General features: G+C 38.0%; 1 protein-coding gene across 1 annotated transcript in view; it reads left to right on the forward strand.

Annotated features, from left to right (window-relative positions):
- The window catches only part of PTCD2 (pentatricopeptide repeat domain 2), a 28,812-nt gene extending 3,717 nt beyond the window's left edge, over positions 1–25,095 (forward strand). Inside the window, exons 3-10 of the mRNA XM_079145489.1 lie at positions 1,069–1,198; positions 4,977–5,094; positions 8,394–8,472; positions 8,845–8,936; positions 11,369–11,482; positions 15,065–15,139; positions 18,604–18,717; positions 24,105–25,095. Of these exons, the coding sequence (XP_079001615.1) occupies positions 1,069–1,198; positions 4,977–5,094; positions 8,394–8,472; positions 8,845–8,936; positions 11,369–11,482; positions 15,065–15,139; positions 18,604–18,717; positions 24,105–24,329 (947 nt within the window). The 3' untranslated portion in view covers positions 24,330–25,095. The remainder of the gene's footprint in view (positions 1–1,068; positions 1,199–4,976; positions 5,095–8,393; positions 8,473–8,844; positions 8,937–11,368; positions 11,483–15,064; positions 15,140–18,603; positions 18,718–24,104) is intronic.
- Positions 25,096–26,400: the final 1,305 nt, after the last annotated feature.

Consider the following 26,400-nt stretch of genomic DNA (forward strand, 5'->3'; position numbering starts at 1 on the left):
AGATCTCACCTTAGACATAAGTAATATTGTCTCTGGACAAAGTTCTCCTCCAGAGCATGCGAATGGCAGAGCCCAGGTTCTTCCATCTCTAAAATCTTTATTAACCATTGTATGGTTCTACCAGTGGATTAGAAGGTACTTTGCATTATCTCAAACCAAGTGTGTCTTCTTGTAAATCAGCTTCTAATTCTTATGGTTTTAATATATGTTGTGCCACTTCCAGCAGCATTCCTTCAAAGCTCTGGGCCTTGGAACAAACTGTAGATATTTCTTGGCAACTTCCAATGTGAGAACAGCCCTGGAAAGCAGATGCTTACTTGGTTCCTGCCTTGCATCTCACCCCACATTTAGTGAGAATGTAGCCCCTTCCTAATGCCAAGAAGCAGTACCTCCTTTTGGTGTTTTTCCCTATAGTTGATTAGATACAAAGATAAGGAACAAAGTTAGACTGTGATAACCTTGAAGTGCTTCTGTCACTAAGTGTTTACTGTAGTCTAGTGGATGGTTTTTTTATCCCCTGTCCATTTTATAGAACTATGGCATGCTTTTTAACAACTGAGTAAAGAGAAACCAGGAGAAATGAAAGAGAAGTGAAAACAAGTCACATAAAAGAAACATAAAGTCAGCCATCATGGATAAACCCATGGTCAGATCACAATTTCATTTTCCTGTTTGGTGCTCTGCTGATTGATGATTTGAGTGTCTGATTATGTTTGCTTCTTGTGAGCCTCTGGTAGATTGAGTTATTTGGGTAAGCCTCTGGGACAGTAGTTCTTAAAATTTGTATCTGAGGATCTCCCAGGGAATAAAAAATGCCTATCCATATGCTCCCACTCCTAAAAGTTCTGTTGGAAGTTTTGAGTGGGGCCTAAACCTGCGACCCTATGACACAGTTGTGCTTTAGGGGCACCTGACACTCTGTGCACTAGAGGAGTCAGTCAGTGAGGTGAGCTGCATGCCCAACAACCCCTTTCAGTGCCCCTTTGCACTGAGCTTCCCCTTTTCCCTGAGCTTGGCCCTCTTAAAGTCTTAGCCTGAGTGATGCCACCATCCTGTGCTTTCTTCCAGAAACCTATTTTAGAAACTTGGAAGAGAAATTGACCCAGAACAAACTCATCTTAAAGGACGAATTAAGAACCTTGCTTCATTTGTGTCAGACCCAGGACGATGTGGAGCTGGCTAAAAATGTCATTTATAGGTAAGGCATTTCTTTGGAATTCCACCAGCCTTCATCTCTTCTCATTCTGTTCCTTTCCCAGAACAACCTCATCCATGTCTAAGATTTCAGCTGCCACCTCTATACTGATTTCCAAATCTTGACTAAATGCCTTGCCTGAAACCCCAGACCCTGATAGTTATTCATTGAGTGAACACTTACTGGGTTTGTACTACATAACGGGCTGAGGATAGACTACAGGTAGTTTATGGACAAAGAAATCATCAGTCTCATCACTGACTCCACTTCCCTATCCTCTTAACATATACAAATTTATTCCTCTTCCTGTGTCTTCTATTTGACCTGTCACAAAGAACAGGAGCATTTTTTCCCCTAGTCTGATTTCCCTCTTTCCCTGATAGAATAAGAAATCTTATTGCTTGCTCATTCCCTAGTACTGGTATCAGTTCAGGCTTCAGTGTTTCTTCCTTAGTTCATGAACTCCTCCTAAATATTCTACTTCCTCCTTAGACCAGTTTTACCTTTCTGGTTTATTAGTAGAGCTTCCTGTGTTAGAAAGAAGGTGCTGGAGGGTCCAAGAAGGCTTCACTTGAATTTCTGCCACCTCCATGTAGCCACCACATGTGCTCCTCCATATGGCCTCTCCCTCTCTCCTGTAATTACCCATCTTTAATCTAGCTGAATTGCACTGGTGCACAGTATAGGCAGAAAGGAGCGGCCAGGTCTTATAGAGCTGCCAGAAGTGGCATAGCACTTGGTCAAGGCAAGTTACCAGGCCAGCCAAAGTCAAAGTGAGGGGAAATGGGTCTCACCTCTGAATGGATGGAGCAGCATGCACATACAGGGAGGAAAGAAACTGATGGCCACTATCTTTGGGGCCCATCTACTACATCTAAGATGCCACTGGTAATATTTTTATAGATTTTTTTTCTATACAAAGATTTTATGTTCTGGTAAATTTTATTTTACATAGTTATAATTATTACTGTATATATGATATTTTGTTTGCGAAATAATATTGTAGCATAACTTTTTCCTTATTAACATATATTCAGAAAACATTTATATATATATTTTTGGTGGTAGTACTGGGGATTGAACCCAAGGGTGCTTTGCCATTGAACTACATTCCCAGCCACTGCCACTGCCCGACCTTTTTGTGGAGACTGGATCTTTCTTGCTAAGTTGCTGAGGTTGACCTTGAACATGGAATCATCCTGCCTTAATTGCTGAATTGCTGGGATTGTAATTGTGTGCCATATTGCCCAGCACTCAGGAAACCCTGAACCTTTTGATGGCAATACAATATTCCATTGTAAATTAAATATCTTAAATAACTATGTCCCCTTTATATGTTGACATATATTTATATGTTGTTTCTAGTTTTCTACCAGGATGCATAAAGCCATGATGAGCAATTCTGCATAAAACTAATTCTTTGTTTCTTTGGGGGATCAGAGGGTGTATTAGGCCACTTTTCATTACTATAGCAAAATACCTGAGACAGGTTACTTATGAAGAAATGTGGTTTATTTAGCTCACAGTTCTGGAGGTTCAAAGACATGGCCCTGGCACTACCTCAGTTCTGGTGAGGGTTCTCTTGACTTTGCCACATAGATGATGGCAGCAGTGGGAGAACGTGAAAATCACATGATCACATCTGCACGTGGGAAGCCAGAGAGCAGGTGGAGCCACTCTTGGCCTTTTATAACATCTGTCTCTCAAGAACTACCAAGAGGTCACAGGAGAACCACCTTAATCCCTTGCAGCATTCTCAGTTGACCTAGGACCTTACCACCTCTTAAACGTTACATATACCTCACTTGTTGCCACCCTGGGATCAAGCTTCCAACATACAGACTCGTGAGAAACAGACTGAATCCAAACCACAGCAGAGTATGAACTTGTTAAAGCTTGTCAATGTAAAATGTCAGAATGTTTTACAAAAGGGTTAGGAAAATTTACAGTTGCATATATCAGCAAATCTAATTTTGTATTTCAAATTTCATGATGTTAAATCATTTGAAATCTTCTGGCAGTTTCTCCTGGCACTCCTCCTTTTACTACCTAAAGCCAACAGATGTTTATAAGAATAGCAAAACGTGGTAAAAATTCTGAACTCTCTTTCCACTCTTATTTTTATCATAAACATTCAAAGTATGACTCACAATTCTTTATTGGTGCTAATAACCCTCCCCAATTGCTGGCCTTTTCCCTCTATTTGTGGAAGCTAGACAAATGGGAAGATGGATATATCTGTGGTCTACCCACCCTGTTCACTCTGTTCCTGAGATAGCCAGCCCATGGCTGGGAAAGGGGGTCATGAGCTGAAACCTAAGCTTTTTATTGAGCCACAAATGGGGAGCAACTTAATCCCCTTATAGTCTTGACCAGATGCTGAAATTTGGCTTATGGAAAAACTTTACATCCTCTTACTTGAATATTTCTTGTTTAGTGGCAGTTCATTATCTCAGTGACTTTCTATAACTTTTATTGGCATGCATTTCATTTTGAAGGTAAATGTCAAGTCAGGAAAACATTTGTTTTGCTTTCTATTGTTTTTAATCTGCCACAAGTTTCACATGAGACTTTACTGAAGTACAGAGTTTAGAGATGTTTCTCATCACCCATTATGTTGTACAAGAGCTAACATACTAAAGACTCCTGTGTCCTTAGCAAGTCTTATCTCATTTAATCTTAATACAATTTTTTGAGTTGAGTTCTCTTGTCTCCATTTTATACATGAGGAAACTGAGGCAATGAATGGTTCATTAATTTGATCATGGTTACATAATTTGAACCAATGTTTTGGAATTGAAGTCTAAAATTCCTTAACCACTACTCTCTCTTGTCTTTTAATAACTTAATTCAAAAGAGTTATAATGAAACAGTGAATAATTGGTAACTTCTGTAATTGGTTTATGAAATATATCTTTTGAAGTACATAGTACCTGGACAGTATATAAGTTTAGAATAGACCAGCCAAAATGCCTTAGTTATTTCAGCAGAGGGTAAAAAATACTCTTTTTTGTAAAGTCAGAACTTTTCCCCATATTTTACAGTCATTCATATCATAAAAATCATTGACGTGATCACCAGATTGTCCTCTTAGTGTCTACAGCAAAAAGGGTGTTATTGTAAGAATCTTATTGTACTGGTTTTTGCAGTTTCAGCTGGCAGACTGGCCACCTATAGTACTCTCAGGCTACATAAAATACATATCTGTCCTTAAGATTAACCTTTTCTCAAGACTTCAAATTATATACATGCATTTAATTTGTACTTAGGTGGTCATAGTTCTAATATGCCTCTCCCTGAGCTTATAAAAGCAGAGGTTGCCATAAGTTGTGAAATATATGTATCTGTCAGTTGTCTGCTGTCCTATATGGGCCTGAAGCCAGCCTAGAGGAGCCCAGAGCATCACCCCCACTCCTTACCTTTGTTTTCCTATAGGTGGGGCCCATTCTGGGACAGTCCCCCGCTGTTCCCTACCTTATGCTTATTCTCAGATCTGTTCTGTTGATGCTTCATTTAGAGAATGATTGCAATGTACATTTTCTCCTCTTGCTTTTATTGCAGTGTATGTTGGCCTTTAGCAGAATCTGTTTAAAATGCTTGACATGCTTTTGCATTCCAGGATTTCTCTGATTTTGTTCAAATCTCCACATTTCCCCTTCCACACTGAGAGTATCCCATACCTTATTGTGTTCCCAGCACCTAGCAGAGTGCTTACCATGCTGTATCTGTCTTTTTCACTGTGTTGCACCTTTTGACTCATTAAATCACTTTTGATTACCAGGTACCATGCAGAGAACAGAAATGTCACATTGGGGGAATATAAATTTGGACCTGTTTTCATGAGGCTGTGTTATGAGTTGGATCTTGAGGACTCTGCATTGAAGCTCATCAAAGACCAGGTTATTTTTCCTGATTAATTTGCCTGCCAATATAATTTCCTCAAGGGCTATTTTTGGTCATATCAGAAAAGACATCTTTTCAATTCACTTTATTCCTGGGTTAGTTTATGAGACAGAGGCCACTACACTGAATGAATGATTTAATTCTCTGCATTTTTTAAGTTTCCTTGGAGTTGGTTTGTACAGAGAAGTGTAAGTCTCTATGCTGTGCACATATAGACACAGATAGCATAGCATCTGCCACATTTTGAGTATGTGTTGACCTCCTTTTTTCAGAATCTTTCAGGGGATGATGTCTTAAGACAGGATACCATTATATGATTCCTTTCCGATCCTTTACCTGTGCTCTCATTTTTGTATTTTTATTTCTGTTGAAAGACTACAAGTTCTTGTCTGGTTTTTTTTTTTTTTTTTTTTTTTTTTTGGTACTGGGGTTTGAACTCAGAGATCCTTTACCACTAAGCCACATCCCCAGCCCTTTTTAATTTTATTTTGAGACAGGGTCTCTCTAAGTTGCTTTGGGCCTCACCAAGTTGCTAAGGCTGGTCTTGAACTTGGCAATCCTGCCTCAGCCTCCCCAGTTGCTGGGATTATAGGTGTGCCCCTCTATGCCCTGCTCTTGTCCCTTTTCAAAATGCTTTTACACATTATGTTTTCTTTTCTTAAAAATAAAAATTATAATTTTTTTAATTAGTTATTTAATATGTGCTACATCCTCAACATTGTACTTTTACTCTTGACACATTTCATTTTGTTGTTTTCCACAGTAAATCTGATAGGGTGATAAAATTATTTCCATTGGGGCTTAGAGGCATTATAAATTCATCCTTGGTCAGAAATATTTGTTGAATTTTGGGGCTGGAACTCGCCATTGTGTACATTTTACTATTTTTAATAACCTCCATAACAAACTACTTTGTCCTTTTGCTTCTTACTGTTTTTCATATAAAGTGTTCTGTTTGTGGTGGAACTGTTAACCCTAGGCTTGTCCTTCTTTTAGGACACCTGTGTATTGGAAAGATGACCATAAAATACTAGTAATCAGACAAAAGGGAGTTTCAGAACAGTACCAAGTTTGATCTTATTTTTTTATTCTTAAAAAAAAGAAAATATATATGCATAACAACATTTTATTATGTGGCTATTAAAAATCAGTGTTTTAGTCAGCTTTTTCGTTGCTGTGAGTGAAAGGCCCCTACCAGAACAATTATAAGAAAGGAAAAGTTTATTTGAGGGCTCATAGTTTCAGAAGTGTCAATCCATAGACAGCAGACTCCATTCCTCGGGGCTGGAGGTGAGGCAGAACAACGTGGCAGAGGGAAGCAGCTCTCATCACAATCGGGAAGCAAAGAAAGAGTCCACTCCCCAGATACAAATATGTACCCAAAGCCACACCCTAATTCTCACCTCCTCCAACCACACCTTACCACTTCAGTTACCACTCAGTTAATCCCTGTCAGGGGATCAAATCACTGGGTTGAGACTCTTACAACCCAAGCATTTCTCCTCTGAACCTTCTTGCATTGTCTCACATGTGAGCTTTTGTGGGACACCTCACATCCAAACCATAATACTCAGGAAACTATAATGCATATCTTTGAGATTAGAATTATTAAAAATTCTCACTTAGCATTTCATTTAATTTTTTATTATTTGACTTTTTTAATAAGCATGCTTTATTGTAATTAGTGGAAGATAAATGTTTAACTGTAATAAAGTTGTGAGTATGATGGTGAAAACAAAGAAACAGGAAAGCTCTTTTTTTTTTTAACTTGCTTATGTGTGAAAAATGTTTAAGTAAGTATTTTGGAGAACTACAATAAACAGAATTAAGAATAAGTGGCATAAGACCTAGTCTTCCACTGAGTTCTCTTCTCAGTGGTCTTCCCTCTCTACCTTTTCACCCCTCTTCTGTCTCTTTATCCTTTATTGTTCTTCAGAGCCTTTAGTGATACCTGAAATTATAGTTTTCTTTTTCACTTATATTCACTTTTTTATTGTCTCCCCCACCAGAATTTGAGCTTTAATAGATTATAAACCCAAGTAGAGTTTAGGACAGGATATGTATCTGTTTAGCATTTTTTTATTTTCAGCTTCTAGAACAGGGTAACGGTAGGTTCTCCAAAGAGAACAAACTTGAGCGATGCAGTTAATGACATAATTTGAACATCACCTGTCACATTATCATGGCATTCAAAATTTTGGGACGTATTGGTTTAGGGATGATGCACAAAATTTCAGTCAGAAGGAATGGATCTGTTGTGTAACATGGCGACAATAGTTAATAACAGTAATAGTCTTAAAAATTGCAAAGAGACATCATTACCCTGTGTACATGTATGATTACACGAATGGTATGAATCTACATTGTGTACAACCTTAGAAACGAAATGATGTACCCCATTTGTGTACAATGAATCAAAATGCAGTCTGTAAAAAATTAAAAGATAAATTTAAAAAATTTTTTTAAAAATTGCAGAGAGGGTTGGAGTTGTGGCTCAGTGGTAGAGCCCTTGCCTGGCATGTGTGAGGCACAGGGTTCCATTCTCAGCACCACATAAAAATGAATAAATAAAATAAAGGTATTATGTCCATCTGCAGCTTAAAGAATATTTTTAAAAATGTTTTTAAAAAATTGCAAAGAGAATAGATTTGAAGTGTTCTCATCACAGAAAATTTTAAGTATGTGAAGCAAGGCCCATATTATTTAGCTTGACTTGGCCATTCCCAGTGTATACATATTTCAAAGCCACATGTCCACAGGAATATATGCAAAAATATATACAATTTTTGTCAATTAAAATAAACAGATATGAGATGAAAAAGTTTTGAGAAATGAATGTTGAGAACCACTAGTTTAGTGACTTGTTTTCAAAAAGTGAGTAATTAATTCTGGGTTATCCATTTGTGAACAAGGGACTGTGGCTATGTGAGACCCTCCTATCTTATTTCCCAAGTATTATGGCTGCTGTATCATGTTAATAGTTGGTAGCTAGGTTCCAGGGCCACCCTACTGGGGATAATTGGTTTGTTTCTTCTGAGTATGGCAGAGCCACACTTCACTGTATTCATGACACCCAGACAGCTCTTGCCTCTTGTTCAGTGTGCCAATTCCCAAAGGCAACACAGCAGGCAGCAGCTTAACTTTTTTCAAAAAATAAATCTTTGGTACTTCAAATTATTAGAGAACTCTGGAGGTCAGGTGCAGCAAAAATAAGACTTGGATAGAGAAGATAGAGTACAAATGCCCCCTTAATAGTTTTAACTTTGTACCAAACTGTATTGTTTTTCTTCATCAGCACTTACAAGGTTTCTTCTCAGACTCCACATCATTCAATATTTTGATGGATATGTTATTTATCAAAGGAAAATATAAAAGTAAGTACTACAACCTGTAGTTGAAAAATTGTGCCATCTTTTATAATGTAGCAATTAGCGGGGAAATGGACCATGCAAAAATGACCCTTATGAGGGGCTAAATTTGGAGACCTCATTATTTAAGTTTGAAAGCATTATATTATATGTTATTCCTTGAATGAAAATCCCAGATTTTTCTTAAATTGTGGCAGCTTTTAAAATATTAGTTATTTCTGTGTGACCTGGTAATTTAATTTGGCATTTAGCTAATTGTTGAATGACTTTGAGAACAGCTTTTATTCTGCTGAATTCAGTAGATGATGCTGAACAAATGAGCTTTGGGAGCCAGTAGTACATGTATTTAACACTGCTGGACACCCCTCACTTTTGCAGATGCCTTGGAAGTCTTAATAGAGATGAAAAACCAAGAAGTGAAGTTCACCAAAGACACCTATGTCCTTGCTTTTGCAATTTGCTACAAACTGGTAAGACTATTTCCCCTTAACTTTCAGGGCATTGTGGGTAGTGTTTGAAAGAGGATTTATTTTTATTCTCTACAATTAAAGTTCAGTTTCTCTGAAGTCTGTTTTCCATCTGGTGGAAATATTTCAATTTTAAATGTATTCATTTTTAGAAAACTCAAGTTAGTCTTGTCTGACAGTTTTATCATGGGAAAAGCAATTTATTATCTTTCACTCTTCTCTGGAGATTGTGTAGATAGTGAGAACAAGAGCTACTATGTCGGGCAAGCTCCGCTCTAGAGTTGTCTCATAGGCTGGACTCTACTAGATCTGTCTTCCCTGTTGCCCTTTTCTCTGAAATCAGAGTGTCCTGTGGCAAACTCCAGGACTACTTTGCACTCATCTGTGAAGATTTTTGTGATCACCAATGCTGCAAGTGACATCTCCAAATATCTCCTGATTGTGCTTGTACCTAACTCTGCCCAGATTTCTTCCCCCTCACTAGGGCATGAGATCACTGAGGCTTCTTTGTATTCCAGCATCTGACATTGTGCCTGATACCTAACAAGCCTTTAATAAATGTTTATGACATTAAAAGCTGTCTGAGAACAGGGACCCTGACTAAAAAGTCCTTATGCCATTACTGTACTAGGATTGTTTCTTGTACATAGAAACTATTCCTTCAGTGTTTGTTCAGTGATTGATAACTGAAATAGTGAAATGACCAAGGCTCATTACATTACTTTAGTCATTGATGCCATTTAATCTTTGGATATCTGGATAACAAAATCATTTTATGCTGAAAACAAAGGAACAGCAAGTAAAGTCAAAGAACATGGGCCACGAAAAGCTCCCATAATATAACAATACCAACTTCCCAAAACAAGAGAGGCAGATGGGTAAACAGTGGAAATGAGACCAAATAGGAAATTCAGAAACTTGGAGTCTAGTTTTAGTTTTGTAATAACTGACCTATGTAGCTTTGAACTGAGTATACACGTACCTCACTTATAAAATGAGAGAGGGTTGGATTCAGGGGTCAGCAAACTTTTTCTGTAAAATGCCAGATAGTAAATATTTTAGGCTTTGAAGAACATGTAGTTTCTGCACACATGATTTCTGTCACATATTCTTTTTTTTTTTTTTTTTTTTTTTAATAAGCCTTTAAAAACATAAAGACCATTCTTGGCCGGGTACTGTGGTGCACGCCTATAGTCCCAGCCGCTCAGGAGGCTGAGGTAGGAAGATCCTGAGTTCAGAGCCAGCCTCAGCAAAAGGGAGATACTAAGCAACTCAGTGAAATCCTGTCTCTAAAGAATATATAAAATAGGGCTGGAGATGTGGCTCAGTGGTCGAGTGCTCCTGAGTTTAATCCCCGGTTACCTACTTCCCACCCCCTGGCAAAAAAAAAACATAAAGACCTTTCTTTGCTGTGGGCTGGATATGGTCCAAGGGCTATAGTTTACTGACACCTGGGTTAGATCACATTCTTCCCAACCATGCTATCCTATGATCCTTCTGTAGCAGAAGGCCAACAAAACACAACACTAGAGCATCAGTTAGTTAGATTGTGATTTCCAATTTTCTGGCCAACTTAAGGATACTTTCCTGAGTGTATGCTAAGGTAGAATTCAGTTCTTGTACTTACGAAGAGCCAGAAGACTATTCTCTTGCTTTGTGTCCAAGAATAACTTATTTCATTCCATAGAGGCAATTTGAAAAATTGAGCTGATCAGGCAGTACAGATTCCAGGTCAATTTTGATAACTCTCCCCTCATCAAATGTAGATTTTGTTTTGAGGATGGGAAGATGAGTTGTGGCATGACAGACAGACACACAGACAGCTGGTGCTGTTCTGATAAGTTTCATCCACCTGCAGCATGCATACAGGGCAGAAGGGGATTTGGTTTACCATTACTGTCTTGATGGTTTGTATGTCACTCATATTCTTGGATTTGTTTTAAGGTTTGTGTTTTCATGAGATTCTTTTATAATTTATCTTCAAATTATTGTTCATGTTTTTAAATATTTAAACATGTATAGATATTTTCAGATTGGAAATTCTCCCAGGAAAAGTTTCCTAGTGTTATTGAGCACTACTGTACTATTTTCTAGAGTAACAGGCTGATTATACTTCTATATTACAGGGTCTTTGTTTAGAAACTAGCCTACCCAGATACAAAGAAACCTGGATGCTTTGTGGTGAAAACTGCCCTAAGTCAGAAATTGATAAACAGCTTCAAAAATAAAGTTAAGTTAGATTTGAGCTGCTAACATGTAGATAACCTGTTCTGATTGTAAGTAGTCTGTATGAGGAGCTTAGCTTTTTAATTGACCTGAGGAAGGCACTGGTAAATTCTGAAACTCGAAGGATATCTGAAATGCTAAACACCATTAATCATTTTTTTAAACTTAAAAATTCATGACACTTATTGAGAAATCCTATCTCCTCACAGAATAGCCCAGAATCTCTTAAAATCTGCACTACATTAAGAGAAGAAGCCCTAATCAAAGGAGACGTTCTTTCCCGGAGAGCATCCTGCTTCGCAGTGGCATTAGCTCTGAACCAAGTAAGCTTTGGGGTGCACATAAGAAAATTGGGAGTGTGCAGGATTTCACTACTTTCATTCGTTTTTGGTTTTAATTTTTTCCCTTCTGACTGTGTAGTAAAGAAAAAGTTCCTGTAAAGAAAGCAATGTCTTTGTTGCCCTGGCAACCTATATAGTTGAGGACCTAACATGAATTTCTATTTAGAATGTATTGGCCAAGATCCTGTGGAGAACCAGGGAGGCAAGCCAGACTCTTGAGAGAATTTTCTTAGTTAATTAAAATGAAAATTGCAAATGGTCAGTTTATTGTGTAATGTTCTCAGAGAACAGTTTAATTTGATGCTCTCCAAGGCTGAATTTGCCTTAGATGGATAAGGACTCCTGGCTCAGCCCATTGCTAGAATGGGATTTCATAGTTAGACCCAATTACTATTATTTGGTTGAGGTTTCAGCATCCATTCTCCTTGCCCACCCTTCACCAGATAAATGAATGCATCTAAAGCCCAGTCAGGACACCTCCCTGAGTCATACCTCAGTGAAGGACAAAAAGCTAGAACCCTTGAATAGCCCCTCTTAGAGAGCCCCTCCTCTGAGATGTCCTATTCCAAGGCTTTATGAATACAACATACTTTGTATGTTTACTAGGTAGTAAAGGATATTTTATGGCAGAAAAATACTACCCAAACCAGTTTATTTACCCAGCTGGTACAATATGGCAGACAACTCTTGTTTACTTCTCATTAGAAATCATAATATCTGGATCATCATTTCCTTATACTGTTGGAATAAATCATTGAAGGACAAAGGCTTAAGAGGATACTCACTTACCAGGCATCCACTGGGCCATGATCATTTCTCTAACTTCCTAAACCTCCCTCTCTGTCCACGGGAATTGTTTTGTTCTTTAATCTGTTAGGAGCTGAGTGAGATGAATTGAGTCTTTTCGAAGGCACGGGATTCCATTTCTTTTTTGTAGCTCTTTATTTCCTTTATGTCTGTAAGTTTTATTGTTTGGAGCACAGATAAATCACCACTGACATATCATTTTAAAAAATTTTTTTTAAATTTTATTTTTACAGACTACATTTTGATTCATTGCACATAAATTGAGTACAGCTTTTCATTTCTATGGTTCTACACGATGTAGATTCACACCATTTGTGTAATCATACATGTACATAGGGTAATGATATCTGTCTCATTCCACTATCTTTCCTTCTCCCGACATATCATATTTTTAAATTTCTCACTTTTTATATAATGCCTTTCTTGATTGTGTTTAATGCTTTTGCCCTGAATTCAACTTTGTTCAATATTAATATCTCTACCCATTTGTATTTCTTTATTTTCACTAGGTTTACATATCCTGATGTGCACCTTTTCCTATTCTCTTATTTGCATTCTTACTGAATTGTTTTGTTGTAGGTGTAATCTCTTGTACAATGCATAAATTTGAACTCTGCTTTATAATGTGTTGCTGGTCTTTCTTAACCCACTTATATTAAAATGACATATCTATGATCTTGGTTCTTACTTTATTTGATGCTTTCAATTTTTTTAACCTAAAATATGCCATGAGATTGCTTTCCATGCTTTGTATTTTTGCTGTAGTGGTTACTGTAAAGCTATAACTTTATTTGATTTTCGTAATTCTCTAGTTTCTTTGATTAATTAATTCTGTATTATATGTGATGGTGAAATTAGCATATTTTCTTTTTCTCCTCTTATTTTTGTCCTTCTCCGCCATCTAATTTTAGTTATGTTATCTTTCATAGTGTTCGCTTTTAAATATTTATCAGCTTTAAATTACATTTTTGGCCCACGGATAATAGAAGAAAATGGCATACTTTACTTTTTAATCTTCATTTTCCCTTTTCTTCTTTGTGTCACTGTTATCATTGCCCTCTTGTCCTGGAATATAACATTTTCTTTCTGTTTCTATAACTGTGTTCCCCACATTTCTTTTGGCTCTGTATATGTAAACAACTTCCTTATTAGTTGCTTTGCTATTGTTTTTCCAGTCTTTTTTTTTTTTTTTTTTTTTTTTTTGATGACTAAAATGTGTCTTCTATATTTTCAGAGGAACAATATTCTCAGAGTTCTTTTCTTAAAATTATTTTATTTGCCTTTTGTTGTTGTACTTAAACTATAGTTTGGCTAGATTTAAATTTTTGATATGATACTTGCTTTTTCTTGAGATTTTTCTTAGGCCTTGTTCTTTTGTCCTCTGGTTGGAATATTGCCATGGAGAAATCTGAGGTCTGCCTGATTTTTTTCTACTTCTGATTGATGTGATCTTGTTCATTTTCTCATTCGTGTCCTTGACATCCTTGGAAATATTTTTTTATATTGAATTTTCCTCATCTACCAGTTATTTTCTTATCTTTATTTTACTGTGTTCCTTTCTTCCTTTAAGGGAAAAAAAAAAAAAAAAAAATGTGGGCTGGGGTTGTGGCTAAGGGGCAGAGTGCTTGCCTCTCATTTATGAGACCCTGGGTTCAGTCCTCAGTACCACATAAAAAAATAGGGTTGGGGTTGTGGCTCAGTGGTAGAGCACTTGCCCAGCAGGTATGAGGCACTGGATTTGATTCTCGGCACGCATATAAATAAAGGTCCATTGACAACTAAAAAAAAAAAAAATTAAAAATAAATAAAATAAAGGTATTGTGTCCATCTGCAACTAAAAATGTTTTTTAAAAAATATCTCTGTGGAGTTCATGTTCTGGCTATTTTTTGATTATTCATCACTGAAAAATAAAAACTTCTCTTAGAATAGCCATTTGTAAGAAATTCATATCACAGAGAGACAGGCACTCTGTTCTAGACTACCAGACTTTTTCTTTAGGTAAAGAAATTAATAGCATGTATGTTATTAATGTCAGATAATGTAAAGTTCTGCCTACAGTTATACAGATTTCCTTCTACCTGACCAATGAGAATAGACATTCACTGAGGTTTTCAGTGAACAGTCTCTTTTGTGCTGCTGCCATAGACACACACTGCTACCTGCAAATATGGCTTATCTGTGGAAATCCTTAACTTGGCTCACCTGCCACTGCAAGTACCCAGGAATTTCCCCTCAGTAGTCCAGAACTATGTTCCCTTCACCGTAAGCATGATTTTAGGTTGTGCACTTCAGGTTGGGCCCTGTGAGATCTTTTAACTGTCCTTTGTGGGCTCTTCCTGAGCTTTGCAGTAGTGTCCCCACCTTCTGAACCTTCCCAAGTTCCCTTGCCAATGTTCTAGAAGTGCTTCCACCTCTTCTCTGGTTTGAAGTTTCTGTGGCAAAAATAGGATTCGTGTTTATGTTTCTCAGTCCTATCTTACTTAAAAGCTGATTCCAATGGGAGAAGAGGAAGTTCTAACCTAATGCTTCTATCTTAAAAACTTGACTTAGGCAGGTTGTTAAAGCATAGAATTATATGCTATTGGATGTAACATTTTATGTAATATTTATTTTTGACTACTGAAGACTGTTGATTTAAAAAACGCTGGGTCTTTGTGAATAAGAATATTCTGCCTTTCTTTAATGGTCTTTGTGATAGCAGAATAATACTCATATGATTTGGGGTATGACTTGTTTGTTTGTTTGTTTTCCTTCAGAACCAGGTAGCAGAAGCTGCATCCATTTTTTCTCAAATCATGAATCCAGAGAGCATTACTTGCACAAATTTAAATGTAAGTGACTTCTTTATGGTTTAAGCTAAGACTTGAAATACAGTAGTAGAATGTCTACATTTTTAGTCTGTGTACAATAACTTGATCTCCTAAGCTATTCATTTGGTTCAAAAGAACAATTATTTTTTGAGCTCTTCTATGGAAAAGTTACAGAATCACCCTGTGAAAGGAGTCAACAGCTGTTGCTTCCAGGAATTTATAAATATGTGGGAAAGTTAGATGTGCTCAGAACGTCAAGCAGGACTAAATGCAGAAGATAGGAGGCCTAGCTAGGAATCCTGCAGATGCTGAGAGAGGGAGGGAATGGAGACAAACTCACTAGACTCTTTACTGGACCTTGAGAGACACCTGCATGCTTATTGCCTTCCAGCTGTGCTGGCTAACTCATGTCATTGTGATTAATGAGCTTATTTATCTATGGTGCATTAACCATGCCTGATGCATGGTAAGCGTTCAGTAGATATTAGCTATTTTCATTCTTATTGTATTGCCAGCCTGCCAAGGTCCATTGGCACCCATTGACTTATCTAGACTACCATGTCAGTTGTTTGGAGTCTTGTTGCCTGGGTCAGCAAGGACTGCACTCATTCTACCAAGACATGGATAACCTTAACCCCTAAAACTGAAAACAAAGACAAAACATTCTTCCCAGATATACTGGATTCACTCCAGTAACAAAGTTCAAAGCATATCCTGTCACCACTCCCAGTTTTTGAACAGTGAGTCACCTAAACCTTCCTGTTCCAATTAAAAAAAAAAAAAAAAAAAAAAAAAATCATATTGTCATTAAAAGCACTGTAGTCCCCATGCAGGCAGCCCCTTTTGAGGGTCCTGCTGTGGTGCTGAGTGCATCTGTGTTGTGAGGAATTTCACAAGAAAAGCCCCCAACTTCCAAGAGCATGTCATCTGGGGGCGAAAAGAAGAACACATTTCCATGGATATAAACCATGTAAACAGCAGTGTGACATGAACTAGTGTAATAGATCACAACTGATATGATGGAGAATTTCAAGAAGAGGGAGTGAAGGACAAGACAGGGCTGAAGAGGTATTCAGGAGAGGAGGTCATGTCAAGCAGTGTTCTGAAGGAAGACAGGGCTGTGTGATTGGAGAGATGGAGGCAGAAGGACAATTCTTTGCTAACCATTGCTTTTTAGGTGAGGCTTTTGTTTAAAAGAATACAAACTGTTCATTATAAGCACCTCTTACCATCTGAATCTTAGATAGTTACTTCATCTCTGTAGATCCCGTTTTCCTTTGACCTGAGACAAGTAATTGTAGCTGGTCCTTTTATTCTGAGCCTTGAAAGAAATAAGTATATAAGGTATTTTTGCATAGTGTCTGGCACTTTGTCAATGAATATTTGCCAATACTAGCAGTATTTGTTTAACATAAGGTTGGTTAAATAAAAAGGAACAAATTTTAGAATTCAGTGATAGGAATTAGGCAAAATTCCCAAAGTTCCTCAGAAAAAAATAGTAACACTTAATGGTAATGAATGATTTTCACTTCTACCGTAGTGCTTATCGTCAAAAGTCACCCCCACTCCAGTACCCAGTGACTTCAGGAGAAGGACTAGATAAACATTTAAGGTAAACTTTAGAGATCAAGACCAGGCTAGAAGTCTAAGATAAGGATACTAGAGTCTACACTTACTTTTCAAAATGCTTTCTCATGAGGGAAAGATGAACCAGAAAGATGGTACCAGTGGCAGTGGAGAATCTGAGAAAGAGATGGTCTAGGAAGAGAAGAGACTATTAGGAAAATGTCCACAAAGAGACTTTGCAGTCTGCATAGGGCACAAGCCAGGAGGGGAAGAGTGTGAAAGCTGTCAGTTCAATCAATCTGCAGACACCTGGTGATGGATCTACTATCAACCACATATGCCAAAAAAAAAGAGATGTAAGATACTCAGAAAGGAGTTTATAAGTCATTCATGGTTAGGCAGAGGAAGCATCAGAAAAGTCAGGGAGCAATAACAGCTGTGTGGAGATCCAGGAGGGCTCAGCACCCTACCTGGAATAGCCCCTGCAGATCCTCACTGTCCAAAGAGAAGCTTGGGGGCATCAAGCTAAAATTCATAGGCTAAGGCAAGTCTGGGAGGCCGGGGCTGGCTGGCAAAGCTCCAGAGTCCCAAGGATCCTGTCATTTGAGCCACTGATAGACTAGGAAACCTGGCCTTTTAAGCAGATATCATATGACATTTGTTGTCTTCTCCCCTTCCTACTGGTTATAGTCAACTCTGGTATCTAAGTATGTGACAGATTCTGAGGGAGAGTGGCCTACAGATGTACTGATTTCATGATGGGTCAGGATTAGAATTGCTGGAATTAGCAAGACTCTTCCCCTAGAGCCAAAGTTATCCAAGTGGTTCAGAGCATCAGGAAGGAAAGAAATCCAGTAGAGTGTGGGAGAGGTGTTGTATTATCAGTAGCTTTTCCTAGAGTTGAAGTGAGGTTAGTGGAGAGAAATCAAAGAGAGAGAGAGGGAGGCAAGTTTTAATTTAATTTTAGCTAAGGCACAGTAGGTACTTCACATTTATTAGTTCATTGTATAGAGGCCTATCAGAACAGTATTCCTCTGTAGTATAGGTATGGAAATGAAGATTCAGAGTCTCAGTACAGTTCCCCAAGTTCTCACAGCACGTTAAATAGCAGAATCAGGGTTTTAACACAGACAACTGACAGTGAAGCCTCGAGTTTCCCCTCTCCTGACCTACAGAGACAAGAGGGGTTGTGCCTCCCATCCAGGTCCGGAGCTAGCCACTCTTCCTGAGAGGTAATGCACAGAACACAGACTAGATGTCAAAAAACATGACCCACTGCCAGTACATATAGCCCACTAAGTGGATTTAGACTCCTCAGCTCTCTCTGCTTACCTGTCTCTGACAGCTGTTAACAGGGTCTAGAATATTGTTGTTTTGCTTATGTGTTTTGTTTTTACTTCTTCACTTCCTCCTGGTTGTGAGCAACTCTGGTATCCGAAAAAGATACCAGAGGCTGTCTATGCCCAGTAGGAGGAGAAATGCAGAGCATGATGGGCAGAGTGTGTGTTCGGTGCCAGGGCAGCAGGATGGGCTCCTTGTCTCTGAACTGGAAGGTCAGCCAGTGCAGTGGTGGGATGGTCATCCTTTAGGCAAGGACCACATAAGGAACCCTAAATTGATATTGAGTAGAATCATCCTCTTCATGAACTGGGTCACAGACTTATCAACTGTTGGAAAACTTAAAGATAGTTTTTTTGTTTAGAAAATCTCACTCAGAAATCTCTTCTAAATGCCCAATCTAAATTTCTCATGTTGCAATATGAGTACTATTTTGAACTTGCACAAGTGAGTGAATTGGGAATTAGCATCAAAGCATGGTTGATGCCTTTTGATGGAAACTTTTTTAGCCAGATGTATTTCTCATCATTAAAATACTGGCTCAGTCTTGTTTTTGCCTGCTTGTGTGTTTTTTCATTCAGATTATAATCCATATCCAGTCAAATATGTTGGAAGCCCTGATAAATATACTGACGAATGCTGCAGAAGGAAATTTATCAAGATTTGTGAAAAAACATGAGTTCTCAGAGGAAGTGGTAAGTGTATAAGTGCTGCAGAAATCATTTCACTCTTAAAAATGTTCACCTGACTTCTTGATTCTGTAACCCAGCTCCTTAAAGAGGTGTCAAACATGACGGCCTCGGTCCTTAATGTTGTAAGGCTTTGTGTGCATATAAAGATTTGTTTTCTTCCAATAGATATGTCCTCTGACATTCTAGGAAAACATCTTCCTTTTATGTTACTCTTTCTATGCTCTGTTTTCATGAGCTTTGTTTCTTTTTCACATGGATGGCAATTTTACACCTCTTTCCCCTCAAGCTTCCAATACTTTCTCCCCTTGTCTTACTCTTAATTAACAACCTTACTTCCTGTTTTATGGAGAAAATAGGAATAATCAGAAGAGAATGACTGCCACATGGACAGCCTCTGGCTCCTTTTCCTTTATGCCCATGGTGACTGCATGCACCTCTTAAGCCAGCCTCACCTATTATGCTTTCTGCCCCGCTCCAGGGCATTGGCCTACAAGTTGTCTCACACTTTGAGCATCACAATATCTCTTTTCCCATGGTCAGTCCTAATAGCAGACAATAGGATATAGTATCTTTCATCTTAGAAATTTATCCTACCATGTAAATAGGAAGATTCAACCTCATAAAATTAGTTCTTCCCAAGTTAGTGTGATAAGGTAATATGATCTCAATAAAGATTTTACTGTGTTTCTTTCTGTGATAAGTTTAGACACAATTATAACCAAGAAAGATTAGCTAGGAAAACCCTATGAAATAAGAGTCATAAGAAGTACTAAGCTGAGCATATATTAAAACTTTTGAAAACTTCTATAATGCGAACCATGACTTAGCTCATTAGTGGGCCAGGTAATGGGACAGAATAGCAAGTCCAGGAATAGATCCAATTGCATAAACAAATTTAGATGAAGACAAAAGCCAGTATCTCAGATCAATGAGAATGGATGGATATATCTAGGAAGTAGTGATAGATAAAGTAGAGAGCCAATGGCATTCAAAAATTTTATTTGTTCTTGTACCACAAACCAAAGATAATTACAAATAGATAAGATATGAAAATTTTAAACTAAAACAATGCAAGTATTAGATATAACTGTTAGTGAATTATTTTATATCTTGGCAGTGGAAAACTTTAATCTCTTAGTCAAAATCCAAATCAATAAAAGAAAAGATTGAGCTGGGCACGTTGGTACATGCCTGTAATCCCAGTGACTCCAGAGTCTGAGGCAGATTCTTAACCTTGCTCATATTAAAAGAAATGCAACATAAAACTACCTTTTGGTTTTACTCATACTGTAGATGAATAGAAATCTGAAAGTTCAGCATCTTACTCTGTGAATGTATTTGTCCATTTCCCATTACTGTAATAAAATGCCTGAGACTGGGTGCTTACAAAGAAAAGGTTTATTTAGCTTACAGTTTTGGAGATTGAAAGTTCAAACAGTGTGGATAGGCTTTGACAAGGGCCTTCCTGGTTGTGCATCATGGTGGGAACTCATACTGGAGAAGAGATCACATGCTATGATGAGAAACCAGGGTAGGAGAGGGGCATACTTACTTTCTCTTATAACAATCCTCTTGCAAGAACCAACTCAGGGTCCCATAGAATCCCTTCCAAGAGCAGAGACCCCAGTGACCTCCCACTAAACTTCACCTCTTAAAGGTCCCACCACTTCTCAACTATGCCACAGTGGGGACCAAGCTTTTAATAAATGAACTTTTGGGGGATAAACCACACCAAAACACAGCAGTGAGGCTTGAGGAAACAGGAGCCATTGTCTCACGGGAGTAGAGTGAATGCAGATTGGTATAATACTTGTGGAGACATTCAGCAATATGTAGAATTATAAATGAATTTACCCTTTAACTCAGTCGTCTCACTACTTAGAATACATAGGCTGGCAAAAAATGTAAGAAGTCGTATGTAGAAGGCTATTTGTTGCAGGCCAGTTTGTAATAACAAGACACTGGAAACAAACCAGTTTCTATCTGTAGAGAACTAATGGAATAATTGGGGTGCATCCATATGAAGGACTATTATGAAACTCTAAAAGGAAGTGAGAAAGAACTATAACATATAATGCTATGGGTCACGACATATATGGTCCACTTGGATATACAACTAAGTGAAAAAAGCAAGATACAAATCAGTGTGGTGTGCTTTATGAAGGGAATATAAATACACACACATATATAAATATATATTATAATACATAATTATACATATAATAATATATATGTACACATAGTCATGCAGTGCATAATGACACTGGTCAGTGACTGCTTATATGATGGTGGTCCTGTAAGATTGTATTGCCTAGACAGGCCCAGTGGTGCACATCTGTAATCCTAGGCACTTGGAAAGGCTAAGGCAGGAAGATTGAAAGTTCAAGGCCAATTTAGCAACTTAGACCATGTTTCAAAATAAAAAGGGCTGGGGTTGTAGCTCAGTGATAAAGCACTTGCCTAGCATGTACAAGGCCCTGGATGTAATCGCCAGTACAGGGGTGGGAGTGTGGAGAACTTTGTATTGCCTAGTAACATACCTTGTAATGTCGGCTTGTCCGAGTACACTCATGTTCACACAAATTGCCTGACAACACATTTCTCAGAATATATCTCCATCATTAAGTGACCTGTAGCTGTATTTATTTATATGTTTTACTTATATGATTTAGAGTTCTGAAAAATAACAGACGGAAAAACCAAAGCTTAATCAAAACAGTTATGGAAAAGTGAGGGAAGGAATGGAACTGTGACTTTTCTGAATGTACCTTGTTTGTATATTTGACTTTTAAAAAATATTTTTAGTTGTAGATGAACTCCATACCTTTATTTTATTTATTGATTTTTTATGTGGTGCTGAGGACAGAACACAGTGCCTCACACGTGCTAGGTAAGCCTTCTGCCATTGAGCTACAACCCCAGCCCTGTATATTAGACTTTGGAACAATGTAAATGCTTTGCAAAATTGTGAAACAAAGTTAAATAAAAATGAAGAGGAAAAGAAATTCCTAAGAATTGAAAGCAAAATGAAACAAACAAACCCCTGTGCCATACTGTGGGGTTAAGTATGCAAAGAGGAATCATTGCTGGTCATTAGAAAGGTAGTCATTTGTACATCTCTAATGCTGTATAACATAAGGGAGAGGAGAACTGTAAAGATCATGAATTATTGACAATGATCATCTTGTCAGTAATAATACTGGCATTGTTATTTTGACTAACAACATGGCCTGTTAATTGGTCTTCTTTCTTCCCTATTTCTTCCTCTTTCCTCTGCCTTTATAGTTCTGGCTCAGGCTGATGGCCAAGATGGCAGGATTGGGCTAAGAGGCCAGTGGCTGCTTTCTCCTTTGTCAAGCTGTTGACCTCCCAACCCTTTTCCACTTATTCCTCTCTTCTACCCAAAGACTTGTTCCCGCTGGCAAAGGAATGTCGAGAAACTGACTGGATATGGTTAACTTAAACCTTCTTTCTATTTGAGGTCCCAGCTCTGTAGATTGTGGCCCACCCAAGCCATTCTGGAATAAATTTTTTAAAAATAGAGGAACTGGAAATAGGAACAGATTTTGTGCATAATCGTGTGTGTATATGTACAAGTATACATACATGCATTCATAAGCACATATGCATACATGATTGTACAACACTGATACAAATCAGTTTTCTCGACAGCATTGATGTTAATCATTCCTTAGACCGCCAGTCATCCGTTTACATGACTGAAGCATCCAAACAAACCCAACATTGAAAAATTCTGATATAAGATTCTTTTGTTTTGAAAACTAACCCTCTATTTCATTGTATTACCCCTGGTTCCTGTGAGACCGCTCAGGGATTTGCTTGATGAGAAATGAATTCATTCATAACAAGTCCAGTAGCTTTTGAGTTAGTTCTAAATGTATGTATGAGGGATTGCATATGGAGACTCTATTGTAAGACTCTGCATTTTACAAATGCTGTATTTAATGTTTATACCCATAGTTATTAAAAATGTAGAGATAAGACTATAAACTATTGTAGTTGCTATTATTCCACTAGGAATAGTAAAAAGAATTGTTGATTTTCTGTAATACTGTTAAAAGACTCAAACATTAGCTGTTTCTTTGTTGATTTCTATTTTAAAACAGAATTAGTAAGTCTCTTTTCTTCATAAATTGTAGCTTGGGTCTCATGATGCCATTTAATATTTCTGTGGTGATACAGCTGATGTTGTGTTTGCAATTAGCTCAAAGTTACCTCCAGCTTGGCATGTTTGCTCCTTTTAGAAGCCATATGCTGCACATTAAATCAGTTCACCTTGAACGTGAAGACTAAACAAGCTATTCTTTTCAAGAACCATTATGAAGAGTTTAAGCTGCTTGTCTGAAGATTTGGTCGGGAAGATGTATAGGTGGCAAATAAAATCAAGTTTTATTTAGAAAATGACCAAAGGAGTTGTTAGGAAGCTTGATCTCACTTAAATTTCATTGAGGAATGTTCTTAGGTTGTATCCTAATAAGGTTTAAACTAAGTACAATGTTGATTTTGTTCAGAAAGTAACTTCACATTCTAATATTGAGCTCACCTTATTTGTAGAATTAAACACTTATTCTTCTGGCCTAGACCTTTCCTGCACGCACCAGACCTGTATATCAGCAGCCTCTCAGCAAGTCCACATAGACGTATCTCAGGTGTCTTAGTCATGTTCAAAACAGACCTCTTGATTTTCCTCTCCAAATCTCATTCTTCCCAACTTCCCCAGGTCAGTAATAACAGCACCTATCATGTTTCTAAAGCCCAACTCAAGAAGTTGTATTTGTCCCTTTGACAAATTCTTGCATTTTAATCTCCGATATATACCTCACATACATCGATTTCTCCATCTTTTCTGTGCACTAAACCACCATCCTTTCTCCTCTGGACTGCTGCGATGGCCTCCACAATTATCTCCACATTCCAGCACCTTCTATTCATTCTCTGTGTAGCTTTTTAAGCCTAAATCAGATCATGTTCCTCTGATGGGCTTTGAAGCTAAATTCAAACAGGCTTACCATAGACTGTATGTAAAGCCCTGTGTGATGTGACCCTTCCTCCTGCTCTAATCATTACACTGAACAAAGTTAATTCCACTGATATTTGATGTCCTTTTCCTGGTGTGTAACATTGTATAATATGTGCCATTTAAACACCCTTTTGTAGGAAAGTATGGTTTTCAAGTATGAATTTTGAATTTTACTTGTAGCTGGTACACGTTCTTATATTCAGTCATGCCTCTTTGTGCCCCAGAACCCTGATTTTATCACTTTAATTGTGGACTGTACATTTATACTTATGTCTCTTTCTTGTTTCTGAGGATAAAAAGAACAAGGAAGAAATCTTGTAGAGATATAATGATCTGCTCTTTTTTTCAGTTGGCCAAAGTGAGGGAAAAAGTGAAAGAGGTACCCACCCTTCTGGCCAAATTTGATGAGATCTATGGGAAACTGCACATAAATGGCCAGGTCACCACTTACTCATTGGATACTCTACTCTGCCACATCCCCAGGGACAGGAAGTCCCATACATTGCTATTAAACAAAAGGACAATCAGCCGTCGGACCTTCCAGCCCCTCAGCCAGTCCCTGTTGGCTGAGTAACCTCATTTTCAGGCTTCCTCAGGTCTAAGGGGCCTGCTTCGAGTGAACTATTGGCTTTTCTGAGATGTCAGGCATCTTACTTTGGTTGACACTTTGCTAGCACCAAGTCTTCTTCCTAAGTCCTGAGTTCATTGAGTGGTGACATGCTGATCAGAGAAGGTATTATGTTGTGCCACTGTGAAGATCCAGATCAGTCAGAGAAAGTGCCGTTCCCTCAGAAAGGAGACTTCCTTCTGCAAGCTGCTGAGGGAAGAACGTGGTCGTGATCACCAGGTGGGAGCCCAACAAGCTCCTGAAAAATGGACTGCACTATAAATGTGGTCCATTCAGACTGATTTTTTCAGGGAATAGTAACTTGCAAATTATACCCTTGCTGAATTTAAGAGATCTAAACCCCTATCCTACGTTATTGGAAAAAAATGGATTTTTCTCACTGCCCTGCTATCATTTTAGCTGTGTGATCCTGAAAAGGTACTTGAGGCTCATTTTTCCATCTCCAAAATAATAGTGCTTATATGTGTTTGCATAATAATTTGAAATTTTCGTTTAAATTCAGTAGAGTCAGTTTATCTCTAAAATGAGAGAAATAAAAACACACCTGAGCAAACTTGTGATTGTGTTCATTTTGTCAGCAGCACAAACAAGACCAGAATTTAGTTTTCAGAACTGATAAGCCAAATTTAAATGATTACTGTTTTGGTCAGGGGTAAACCATGTACTTTTCAAAATAAATGCCAATAAAAATGATATGAGTTTTCTTTGTGGATCATGAATATTTGTTCCTCTAGTTCATCTCTTCTTAATAATCTTTTTCTTTCCTTGGAAGCCTTCCCCCTGGCCCCCATGAATCAAATGTGTGGTGAGAGCATGTCAGCATTTTTACATATTTGGGATGAATTTTACATACTGGTCACTGATGTGCAGGATACACAGCACCCCCACCTCAGTTGTACCTTTTATTTCTGAAGGCCCACAAAGATGGTGCGCCCAGCAATAGACTCCAAGAGTACTGCAGATTCTTTACTGCTACTTCCAAAACACTGCTTTAGTGCTATTCTGAGGCAAGAATTGTCCACCGAATCAGACTTTTAGAGTAGAAGGAATCTTTTGAGTCTCCTAATTAACTCCCTCATCTTTTAGGTTGAGATGACTAGTCAAAGTTGGCACCACTAATTTGTGGTGGAGCTGAGATTATAAGCTAGATTCCTAGTGTAGAATCCTTCCCACCATACCACATTGTATCTCTTCAAGGAGAAAGAATCCCTTGAGGGATAGAATGCTAAGGGCTCCAGTAACTTACTGGGTGGCCAGGAGCTGGCCTCAGTTTGCTCTTCTGGTAAATTGGAATAGCAACTACCTCTTCAGCTTTTGAGGATGAACCAAGATACTGAATGAAGCACACAGACAGTGCCAGCACACAGTACGTGCTCCACAAATAGACACTGTTGGTACCACCTTTGTAGGGAGCATGCAAACGCTTGCCACTAGTTGAAGAATTACATAAACAAATTAGTTCTTCCTTCTCAGAAACATCCAAAGAATCTCTTTAGCTTGTGCTCTATGAAACATTAGGCAGACCCATTTAAAGGAACTAATTCTCTATCTTCATAGAAGCTTAATGGCTTCTATGTGTGTCTGCTGTTTTAAAAAAAAAAAAAAAAAGCATTTGGATTTCTCTCCTTTGAAGTCTGAGGGAACAACAGGGCACATTTCCTATTCCCCCAACTTATCTTGAATCTTATCTAACATTCACAAAAAACTTTAAGACAGCTATAAGCTCTGGGTGAATGTGGCACTGGTAGTTAGCTAATGACCATTCATTGGTAAAAGGGAAAAAAAGCTATTTTGTGAGCAAAAAAATAGCAGCTTGCCCAATCCCTGCTAATCCCCTTGAAGAGGGTGACTGGTGCTCAGCTGTCTGCAAAAACTGGGCCATTCCACCTGTTCCCAGGAGTTTAGTACAGAGCTAAGTAATGTGATAATGTTTACCCCAAAATAAAAGATGGCTCTAAACCATCAAAGAAAAAGTGTTCAGTATAAGTTAGGGTTGGTATTTCATTCTTTAAAATCT

Source organism: Sciurus vulgaris, assembly GCF_902686455.1.
Source record: "Sciurus vulgaris genome assembly, chromosome: 6".
In the NCBI taxonomy this organism is placed as follows: domain Eukaryota; kingdom Metazoa; phylum Chordata; class Mammalia; order Rodentia; family Sciuridae; genus Sciurus; species Sciurus vulgaris.